Source organism: Coregonus clupeaformis, chromosome 9 (assembly GCF_020615455.1).
Source record: "Coregonus clupeaformis isolate EN_2021a chromosome 9, ASM2061545v1, whole genome shotgun sequence".
Lineage (NCBI taxonomy): Eukaryota > Metazoa > Chordata > Actinopteri > Salmoniformes > Salmonidae > Coregonus > Coregonus clupeaformis.
The window spans coordinates 9,251,470-9,263,483 of NC_059200.1; the positions used below are offsets into that span (position 1 = coordinate 9,251,470).

The following is a 12,014-nucleotide window of genomic DNA, read 5'->3' on the forward strand; positions in this document are numbered from 1 at the left end:
CTTCCAATCTGTATGCATTTCTCTAAACTGAGATCAGTCTCTCTGAGTAAGCGGTCTCTTAAGTGTGGTCTGATAAGAGAGTCTGTGATTACTCCAAAGTTGCAGGTGGCCACTAGAGTCCTCAATTCAGTGAGATATTTGTCTAAACTCTCATCTTGGCCCTGACTTCGCATGAAAAAATTATATCTCTCAATTGTTTCATTTTTCTTGGGATCACAAAATGCATCCAGTGCTGCAATTACTTCCTCAACAGAGAGATTGTCTTTTGTACTGCCCACACAGTCTCACAAATCTCTCTGTCTTTTCCCCCAATGAGATAATACAGTAGCTTCACTTTGTAATCCTCAGGTTTTCTCATTGTAAGAGCCATGTACAAATTGAATTCCTCTTTCCATCTTTTCCAGGTCAGTGCTAAATTACAATCATCAAAGTCTATTTTTCCCGGAAGTTTCAGTGCATTTTCCATGGCGATTTATTCGTAGAATGGAACGTTAGCTACTCACGAATCTGCTTGTATCCACTAGCCAGCTAGCTATTGGATACGATAGCTAGCTAACGTTAACGTTCGGCGCGATGACTAGCCTGTAAACGTGGCACATTTTCAAACTCCCACCTGGGATGTATTCTTCCTTTAAATCGATGAGATCCAGGTTCTTTTGGATACCGCTGCCACCATGTTTCAATATGCTTTGCGTTGTAGTCACGACAGACAAAGATATATAGTTAAGCAAACTTTACTAGGCATGTTGTCAACTCGCACATTCATACAGTAAGTCCCAACTGGTTTCCGTTTCCTGTGTAACATCAATATGAGTAACATCAATATTGTTACAATCTCTTATCATTTAACAGTCATTTATTAATCATTTACCTCTTATCAGTCTCATTCTGAAAGTCGTAGGCTCTTTAAGTCTGCACGAACCCGGGTCTTACTGATCATTCCGTACCACACAAATTGATTTAATTGTTTATTTACTAACTAATAAAAAATGATAACACAAGATACAAACACATACACGGTATAGGTAGGGATTAAAAACTTAATACAATGAAAACGTGTCCCTAGCGGACTAACACAACACTTGGATACACATGGACCTATACTCATAGTAATCCTAATAATTTGCCAAGAACTGCCGCCTGTTTGGTAAGAAGTAATGCATGTATTAACGTGTTTGTCTTCATCGTCTCTGTTGGACCCAGGCCTTCGTGGGAAGGGTCGATTGGGCCTTCTCTTTTCAGATGGCCTTTTAGATGTAAGGTTCAGATGTAAGGCTCAGATTGTCCATAAGAGGTCACAATGTCCTCCTTCTTAGTCGTCTGTTTACTTTCACTCGTTCTGGAAGTGGTCTTCTGAGGATGGCTCGACGATCCCCTGTGGAGTGATGAGAGCAGTGTAGTAGACGATGGTTTGAAGAGAGTAACAGGATGGTCCCACTTAAATTCACCTTCTTAGATACAGTCCTTAGAACAGCTACTCAGCCTTAACATTGATTGTTAGTGAGGCAACTTTGTTGTCTTCACCTCCTGTTGATGTTCAGGGTAGGGACCAATATGGACAACAGCTGCAGTTTGAGGTCCATCTAGTCTAATCAGATAATTCTTATCTCAGTCTTTTATGCACTCTGGTAAAGAGGAGTGTTTCCATCATACTGACACGCTCTCTGAGCTCCCTCAGGTGTGGCTAGTTACGAGGTAAAAGTATTATCATCACAATGATTTTGTTATAAAGCTAAAATCACATTCCTATCTTCACGGAAACATTGTCTTCCTCCTTGATATTTTCTACATAATGTAAAGGATGTAAACCTGTAAACAGCCCCCCGTAGGTAAGAGGGTCTGGTTGTTGTCGGCCATTTACCAAGCTAATATGAGGCCTTTGATCCTCACCCAGGGAGAGTCATGACATAATCATAACAAATAGTACCAGCAATGGTGCATGTGTGCGTGTGTGAGGTGTGTGTAAGGGTGGGTGAGTGAGATTCTGCAAATAGTCTCTTTAAGATACAGGTGTGAAGACAGTCAGTGCAAATAGTCCTGGTAGCCATTTAATTAGCTGTTCAGGAGTCTTATGGCTTGGGTGTAGAATCTGTTAAGAAGCCTTTTGGACCTAGACTTGGCGCTCCGGTACTACTTGCCGTGCGGTAGCAGAGAGAAAAGTCTATGACTAGGGTGGCTGGAGTCTGGCAATTTTTAGGGCCTTCCTCTGACACCGCCTGGTATAGAGGTCCTGGATGGCAGGAAGCTTGGCCCCAGTGATGTACTGGGCTGTACGCACTACCCTCTATAGTGTCTTGCGGTCAGAGGCTGAGCAGTTGCCATACCAGGTGGTGATGCAACTAGTCAGGATGCTCTCGATGGTGCAGCTGTAGAACTTTTTGAGGATCTGAGGACCCATGCCAAATCTTTTCAGTCTCCTGCGGGGGGATAGGCATTGTCGTGCCCTCTTCATGACTGTCTTGGTGTGTTTGGACCATCATAGTTTGTTGGTGATGTGGACACCAAGAAACTTGAAGCGCTCAACCTCCTCCAATACAGCCCCGTCGATTAAAATGGGGGCATGCTCGGCCCTCCTTTTCCTGTAGTCCACGATCATCTCCTTTATCTTGATCACGTTGAGGGAGAGGTTGTTATCCTGGCACCACACTGCCAGGTCTCTTTCCTCCTTCCTATAGGCTGTCTCATCGTTGTCAGTGATCAGGCCTACCGCTGCTGTGTTGTCGGCAAACTTGATGGTGTTGGAGTTGTGCTTGGCCATGCAGTCATGGGTGAACAGGGAGTACAGGAGGGGACTGAGCACGTACCCCTGAGGGGCCCCCGTGTTGAGGATCAGCGTGGCAGATGTGTTGTTACCTACCCTTACCACCTGGGGGCAGCCCATCAGGAAGTCCAGGATCCAGTTGCAGAGGGAGGTGTTTAGTCCCAGGGTCCTTAGCTTAGTGATGAGCTTTGAGGGCACTATGGTGTTGAACGCTGAGCTGTCGTCAATGAATAGCATTCTCACGTAGGTGTTCCTTTTGTCCAGATGGGAAATGGCAGTGTGGAGTGCAAATTGTGGATCTGTTAGGGCGGTATGCAAATTGGAGTGGGTCTAGGGTTTCTGGGATAATGGTGTTGATGTGAGCCATGACCAGCCTTTCAAAGCACTTCATGGCTACAGACATGAGTGCTACGGGTCAGTAGTCATTTAGGCAGGTTACCTTGGTGTTCTTGGGCATAGGGACTATGGTGGTCTGCTTGAAATATGTTGGTATTACACACTTGTTCAGGGACAGGTTGAAAATGTCAGTGAAGACACTTGCCAGTTGGTCAACGCATGCTCGGAGTACACGTCCTGGTAATCCGTCTGGCCCTGCGGCCTTGTGAATGTTGACCTGTTTAAAGGTCTTACTCACATTGGCTACGGAGAGAGTGATCACACAGTCGTCCAGAACAGCTGGTGCTCTCATACATGTTTCAGTGTGCAGGTACAGTTTAGGGTTAGCTGTTCAACAGCCTGGAGAAAGAAGCTGTCTCGGAACCTGTTGGTCCGAGACCTGATGCTCCGGTACCGCCTGCTGGAAGGTAGCGGCTCAGATGTTGGGGGGAAATTAACGTTTCAACAAATTTCTCATACATTAAATAAAACAAATCAAACAAGTTTATATATTTGTTTTTTTATTTAAGAAAATATTCTCAGTGGAATTCTATGCAAGCTATCATTCATTTCATATGTATTTTTTTATACAGTACAATAAAAGTATGAGGCGATGTCAGATATTAGTGCAATACAAGGGTTGAGGTACATTACAAACCGTGTATTTTGGGTCCTGGATGCTGATTGGCTAAAGTAGTGTTTCAGCCTTGTGTATATCAGACAATATACCATGGGTATGACGCAAAAATACTTGTTTACTGTTCTACTTATGTTGGTAACCAGTTTATAATAGCAATAAGGCACCTCTGGGGTTTGTGGTATATGGCCAATATACCACACCCCCTCGCGCCTTATTGCTTAAGTACAGCGTCAATCAATCTTTCACATAGGAGATTAGATTACTCCAATTGGAGCCAGGGTGACTGCTTGTTGTGCATGAACTACTGAGTGTTTTGTTTCTTTTGGCAAAATAACAATAATACATGTTGTCTAGTATAACGGACATTATACTTAGCGAGTACCACTTCTTCCTGATTCAGCTCACACCGAGGCTCGTACCCAGGACTTTCCTTGCTAGCACACATGACCTCCCTCCTGAAGCGTCTTACCAGTCGACGCCACACGAAAAGCTTGCTATACACTGGTGCAAGTAGGGACACTTCAGGCTGAGGAGTAAGTTTCACACATCCCCATGTGCAACACTAGCAGAAACAGACTGGCACCCAGGCTATGTAACAAAACAGTGGCAGCATCCATTCACACAGTCTGGTTCATACATTATAATAATGTTGGAACTGAGTATGCTGTAACAAGTATTGCGCATAGAATAGTTTCTCATTATGCATTATTACATTCTGCTGGCTGACACCTCATGTCAAGGCCATTGTTATGCTACAATAGTGGATGCATACAGTACGCAATAGATAATCCTTTTCAATTAGTTATCACTTTTGGCCAGTTAACTGGTGGATGCAACTATTTCAGTACACAAGTAATATGTAAAGCATTGGCACTGAACCTACTATTGCTGCTTGTAGATAAATCTCTAAATATCTTAATGCTCAATATATAAAGTCATACCAATACATTTGATTAACCTTCATCCTAATACATAGTACATGTATTTCAACAAACAGAGTTGTTGGGTCAAGTAATACTTTGTATTACTTGCATTAGCTACATGCACAATTACATTCCATATAATCTGGCACTTGCCAAAGCACATATTTATTGCTATATTATTCCTGGACTGTCTGTCCTCAACATATAAATGACTTTTGGGGGAACAAATATGTACAGTAATGTCTGTATATCACGTCTTTATTTAGACTTTTAAACTGTTTTTTATCCACATGATCTAGCTTCCCTCACTGGGAAACACTATATACTCTAATGTGCACAACCTCATTTACGGAACATATTGAAAAAAGGCACATCATTAAGTTTAACAATCTGTTCTTGCATAAATCTGAGTCCCACATCGATTATGGGAATTAGAGGGACAGGGAATGTAAAAGGCCTCTATAATCAAAATCCTAATTTCAACAGTTTTATAGTGTGGCTCCAGAATGGATAAAGCAAAAACAATAAGACTAGGGTATAGAATGTGGGATTATCAGTGATGTGGAAAAATTGCATGGTGTGATAGGACTTTGGAAATGTATGATGTGGGGATGTGATACAAAGTCATCAAGTGGGAGAGTGCTGGTATTATAAAACAAGGGTGGGTGATTGTGGCATAAAATCGAACGGATCCATGCGTATGATCAATAATAATGGGGGAAAAATGTCAGTCAGAGTCCTATGTATTCAGCGAGGAACACCACTAGCACCTTGGTGAGATTCTCGATAGTCTGAGAATGGATGTGTTCCGCTGTGTCCTCCAGAGTGTGCATAAAGGAGGGGAAGGGCGTTGTGATCATGTGTAGTACTGGAACCCCTGCAGGCATAGAGCAGAGTGGGTGAGAATGGCAGAGAGACAGGGGAGGGGAGAAGACAAATGAGATAGGGTAGAGTGTAGAGGACAGATGGGGTAGACAGAGTTTGATAGCGCGAGAGAGAAAAAAGGCAGATGGTACATTAAGTTCTACAGGGATAAAACTAAAGCAGAGGGAGGGAACCAATCTCTGTAAATACAGTACAGTCATAAGGCCATAGTCTAATCAGCTGTGTAAGTATTCAAGGTGTACTGTTAAACATCCATTCTTGTTAGTCAGTAAATGTGCTCTCTAACCATCTGTCTATCTATGTGGGTGTGATCCCTCACCCTGCTGGAGGAAGGGCACATGGTCGTCCTCCACAGGGCCCAGGTTTATGTCCTTCCTAAAGTAGCTCACCTCTCTGGGGTGGGAGGACAGCAGACCCAGCTTATGGAGCCTCCTCTCTGGCAGACAGACATGACAGCCACCGTGGGTCAGGGTCAAGGCCAATGATAAAGAGGGGGTGGGGTAAGCAGAGAGGAGACAGAAAATTGAGGGAGGAAGAACAGCTCACTCCAGGTGTCTTATTACTGTGCCTGAGTGAAATTAAAGTCAGATCAGCACAGGAGAGCCTGGTCCTGTATCAGCATGAGTCAGTCATCCACCTGCCAAACTCTCTTTGCCTTGCTCCCTGGTTCTTTCTGTTATTCTAGTGTACCTCTGCCTCCTTCCCTCTACTTCACAATCTCCATTACAACATGTTTCTGCCCCATTATGATTACAGTGAGCAATCAATGGGATAATAATTCATTAATTTACCTGGCAATACAGGCAATTGTTGTGATACTGTATATGGAGTAAAAATGTTGAGAAGTGGGGTGGGGGGGCCTTACCTGCATATATGAGCTCATCAAACCAGCGTATAGTATTGTCAAAGTGGTTGACAAACATAGGGTCAGGTGCACCAATCAGATCCAACAGAACAAACAGGTCCTGCCAGTAAAAGTCAGCAAATCAACACACAGAACACTCAGTTAAGCGAAACATACATTGTGTCATGACTGTCCACGAGAATCCAAATAGGTCAGATCAGGTTTCCAATGAATAAGTTCAATCAGACCCCTCTCTCACGTAGAGGAGGAAGGAAACAACTAGTGGAGATTAACAGCTCACGCCCGGTCGTAAATCAACAAAGAAGGCCCTCCCTCTCCAGATCCACCAAAGGAATGTCTTTGTTTCAATATACTTTTTCCCGCTGAAACTAACACGTTCAAAAGCGAATACTGGAACAATATTTCGAACATAAAATGTGGGGAATGGTCAGAGGCGATCTATGGAAACTGATGTCATTTTGTTTGTTATTTTGTGACATCATAAAAATTGTTATAAAGGAAATACTGTAACTTGGAAAGTATACCCACTACATGTATGAAATGTCCATCCTATACGTTGTGCATGTAATATGAAAAATGATGAAAGTATATTTGTTAAGAGCGGGATTTGATTTAAGAAGCTATAAAGAGATAATTGTTTTCGATAAACTCTGCACAGTAAGTAGTCACCGCCCAAAGTGAGGTCAGAAAGCGTGTCAGCCTGACGGAACCACCCCTTTTCGAGCAGAGTGTATAAAAGATGGGTAAAGAAATTAACATACCAGACCAGAAAACGTGAAAGCGGCAGCTACACATTTAAAATCACTGGTACGGCTGATTAGCTGTCCTAAGTAAGGTATCTTCAAAAGCAAATTTAAGTAGGACAAACTGCTACTCTGCTCAAACCATCTTTTTACGCTACTCTCACCCCCCACTGGGGAACCATCGATACGGCTGGCTAGCCTATCTTCAAAGAAGCAACCTCCAGAGCGACGGGAAGGAAAATCAATTCTGTAGTTCTGTTCAGGACTACATGACAAGTCATTGGAGACCGGACAACTACGAAGAAGGACATTGTGAACCATTTTGGACAAGAAGAGCCTTACAAGCGTGCAGCGAAAAGGCCCAACCCCTTTCCAAGGCTGTATTTCACGTAAATACATTCATGATTTCTTACTCAAAGCGGGCGGCAGTTCATGTGCCAAGTATATGGGTACTGTAGGCGAGAGCAGTTTCTGAATGTTTTCAACGTATTAAGTGTCTGTCTCTCTCTCCCTCCTCTTTAACTAACAGCCATGTTGTCAGTCCGCTAGGGACCTGTTTTCTCCAGTCAATAACTGGTGTGTTTATCCTGTGTTCCCATTTAATTAGCTAGTAAATAAATAATTAAACCAATTTGTGTAGTACTGAATCATAAGTAAGGCTCTGGTTTTTGCAGATGCCAAGAGGTTACGACTGTTCAGAATGATGATACAAGGTTATGATAAATACGTTTACTGTTTATAGATGTGATAGATAAAATACCTTTTAGAGTTTAATTCGGGAGATGGTAACACTTTAAAGAACCGCTCTCCCGGTGCCCCAAATCCTAATGAGTTAATTGTTCCATGATTAATTTCATTGGTAACAATTAAACATAGTGAGTTAGAGAAATAAGTATTCAGATTAATGTTAAAAGTCAAGTCACAACATATTGGCGCCCTGTGTGAGGAATCTAAGACAAAATTAGGCCTTACTGTTGAATTCAGTCTACAGGAATTGCGTAGCAAATTATACACCAAAGAGCAGTAAGAAGGATTCTCGTTGAGTGGTGTGTGTGTGTGTTTCCGGTGATTGTCTCCGGTGTTGTATATCTGACAGTGTCAGAGTGTGTAGGGTGAATTATTAAATTTCCAGAGCTAGGACATGAGGCCAGGACATTTGAGAAGATATATTTGTTTGGCCGAAGCGAAGTATTATCTCTCGGTCTCTCGCGCTTCAACAGCGTGAGTAGACGCGGCGAGTATTTCTTTATATTACCGCGTGTTCCGGTAACATTGCTAGCAAGAAACGCTGATTGGGTTGAACGTGAGACGTCGTTAGTAAACCCCCGTTCCCGAATTGAAGGGGACCTGTTTGTGCTTGAAGTGAACATTCTTGTACAAGAACGGCTAGCTTTACATTAGAAGCTAAGCTAACAAACAGAGAGAAGCCATTCTTTGTTTACAGTGGAAATCCCGCGCTTTGGGCGACGGAAGTCCCGCCTTTGCTGGAATCGCGTGTTATTTCAGCTTTCAAGGGTAAGTGACCCCTTGTGGTGAAGTTTCGCCAATTACCTTTTTGTGCTTGAAGTGAACATTCTTGTACAAGAACGGCTAGCTTTACATTAGAAGCTAAACTAACAAACAGAGAAGCCATTATGTGTTTACAGCGGTAATCCCGTGCTTTGGGAGACGGAACTCCCGCCTTTGCTGGAATCCCGTGTGATTTCAGCTTTCAGTGGTAAGTGACCCCTTGTGGTGAAGAATCGGCAACAATTTTTTGGAGAATTTATTTTTGTAACAACTGGTTACACTTTATAATATCCAATCAATCTCAACTGATTGTTAAATCGAATGAGACAACGATATCCAAAGAAGTTAAATTGCCAAACAAACCTTTTTACCAGGTTGATCATTCGGCTAAGGACCAAATTAATTTCTTCCAACCAATGAGACATTTTAAACTTGTCAATCTTAACCTAGATACAGCGACGATTTCAGGTTAAAGTTTAATTCCCAGGTAGCCTATACAGGTATGATTAATCATTAACATTGCTTAATCAATTAAATTCGCTTTTGCAAGTTCATTGAAGTCCAATTCCCACATTACTGATCCAGTATTGATGATTCATTAATGTCTATAAATTAATTAAAATCGTTTTTGCAGCTTCCAACGAGTCAAAACCAACTTTACAAAACAAAATAATAATGTGCAAGTTAGAGGGGGTGGCCCCCATTCCCCCGCTAATAAGTGAAAATAGACTAGAAATTGCGACAAATGCCCTCCAAAATAAACCAGGCGCAGGCCTTGTAAAGGTTCTCTTTTGTTTAGCCCTGAAGTATGGCCACCAGCAGAGATTGACGTTGGTCCAGTACCGCAGTGCACAGCAGAAGCACGAGCAAGAAACGGTTGAGATGAAGGGACAGGTGAAGAGAACCAGGAAAATAATGACAAAAGCAAAGGAACTGCGTTTGAGAAAGGAACAATTAAAAGAAATGGAAAAGACTTGAGGAAGAACGAGCACAAACTCTTGAACAAAATTGTCTTCTACAGGAACGACAATCTGACGAGTTAGCTACGAACAGGGGCGCACATCTTGATAACATGCATGCAGTTTTGATGAACGTCACTCAAATAAATAATGTTCTAGTCCAAAAGCTGCAGACCAAAGACGATCAGTTAACGAACACAATGACGAAGTTGGATGACAAAACAGCGGAATTCATTGAAGTCACTGACCAAATGAATGACGAGAGAACCCAGGTGAGGAATATGGACAAAATAATCTAAGCAAGCGGAGGAAATCTCATCATTGAATCTTTCACTCAGCACTCAAGACCTCTACCTGCAAACCATGACAGATATGTGAGGCCAAATGGAGCAAGTGCGACACTCACGTGTCTAAAATAAGTACTCTAAGCACCCAAGTGCACTCTGCTATGCAGCAGAATACCACCCTTAGGTACCACCTGGAGGAACTCCAGAAAAGCGCGACTACCCAACAAAGCAACCAAGCTCGCAACTGGAGCTCGGGGCACAAAGGAGTGAAGACTACAGAAGGTTTCAGACTTTACCGCTCTCAGGGGTCCCTCAGTCTTTTCCTCTTGGCCATTCGGCACAGAGTAATATGGCACCTCCTCGCCAACAAAGCCAAAGTTTGGCTTCTCCTCTTGGCCCATACTTCTCCAAAGGATGAAGCAAACCCTCCCTGCGCACTTGGCACAGAATGCCTTGACAAAATTGTCAAAAACTTCCACACCTTTGACCCTGTTCCAGGGAAGCCAAACGACACAGACGTTCTTAGCAGACATAGAGGACGCCTTAGATGGCTACCCGAATGCTACGGATACTGATGTGGATTTTTACATTAATGTGGGTTTTTGGATTGGTGCATCTATGTTGCTAGGTAAGAACTTGGTTGGTTCCTCTCACTGGGTTTGTGTGTGTGTGAAATGGGCATCTGACCTGTGTTCGGGTCAAATTCTACAGTTGTCTTGTCTTATCAGTGACTGAAACCAGACTGTTGCCTTGTGGCTCTCCTTAGGCATATCGCTGGAACGAACCAGAAATGTGGCCAATTGGATGGAAACCTAGCTAGGGTTGAACAGAGTTCAGGCTAAACCCTGTCTCTCCTTGGGCGTCTTCCTGATTAATTACAGCATGACAGGGTGGGAGAGAGGTGTTGGGCTTGGGTATGTTTGAGAGATTGATTGTGGACCTGCCATGTCCACAATCAATCTCCAGGTCAAGCCAGGGTGAGCCAGGGTTGAACAGAGTTCAAACTGAACATGATTATTTTTACATGACAGGGCTGTTATTTGTGCATGACAAGGCTTGGTTGGTCACACCACCATTGTTTCCAAACTGAATACATAGGAGGGGAAGTCAGATTTCACCACTATCATAGACTAAGGAAGTGGGCGGAGCGGTCAAGAGGTGGAAACTGGAGAAAGTGGTGGGGGAACCCAAGAGGGAGGGGTTAAGCTAAAATGTAAAATGACTATATAAACAGAGCTGAGAGGTGGAAGAGAGATGCTCTGCAGACCACCTCGGCTTTATCTAATTGTAATACAGTATACCTTAATTCTACAAAAACTCTGGAAATACTTTGGTTCTTTGATCAGTATAAGGACAAATTTGCCACAACAATACTGACAGGCTTTACCTGTTGAAGTGAACGTCGAATAGACACGTGAAAAGGTTAATCCGTCTACAACAGCAACACGTGCAAAACGACTACGCTAAACTTGCCACGGTGTTGAAAATAGAATTCAGTGGTTCTGCGACTCGCAAACGGGAAAGCTCGCTGGCCGACACTGTCAAACAAGCTCGGAATGAACACCCACAAGCATACCATCATAGGCTTCGTTCAGCTTACTTTGGCCTACTCACTGAAACAGGAATGGAAGAGTTATTACCATTCAAACAAATGTTGTTTCTGTCGAACATGTATCACAACTTCATTAACTACTTGGGCCCTTCAGCCCACGTTGGTTTGCCAATCTCAGAACTCAGAGAGCTTGCGAGCACAGCTTTTGAGGCATCAAAAGTGAGCCACACTAAGAGCCCTGGAATCTCGGTTTTCAATATTGAGCTGAAGCACTCACTCAAGTTAGAGGGTGCGGCATCAGGGATATGAGTGGTGAGAGATGACGCACAAAAATGGTGTCTACCACGACATCAATAACCATGTGGTCAAAATAACTATAAAGAATGTCGCCAACCACACAGGTGTAACAAAGGGTTCAATGACACTAAAAACGTAAACAGATGCTCTCTAGAAGTTCTGCTAGGCGTGGAATTGCCGGAGAATGGGTCCACTGAAATTAACACCATTAGCAAAGA

General features: G+C 43.1%; 1 protein-coding gene and 1 long non-coding RNA gene across 2 annotated transcripts in view; one reads left to right on the forward strand and one right to left on the reverse strand.

The window, feature by feature from the left end:
* The window catches only part of LOC121573701, a 24,258-nt gene continuing 12,244 nt past the window's right edge, over positions 1-12,014 (forward strand). The window contains exon 1 of the long non-coding RNA XR_006002086.2: positions 1-53. This is a non-coding gene — a long non-coding RNA (uncharacterized LOC121573701). The remainder of the gene's footprint in view (positions 54-12,014) is intronic.
* qpctlb (glutaminyl-peptide cyclotransferase-like b) overlaps positions 4,940-12,014 on the reverse strand; it is a 26,911-nt gene continuing 19,836 nt past the window's right edge. The window contains exons 5-7 of the mRNA XM_041885869.2: positions 6,450-6,549; positions 5,904-6,020; positions 4,940-5,576 (exon numbers count right to left, since the gene is read on the reverse strand). Coding sequence (XP_041741803.1) covers positions 5,431-5,576; positions 5,904-6,020; positions 6,450-6,549 — 363 coding nt within the window. The 3' untranslated portion in view covers positions 4,940-5,430. The remainder of the gene's footprint in view (positions 5,577-5,903; positions 6,021-6,449; positions 6,550-12,014) is intronic.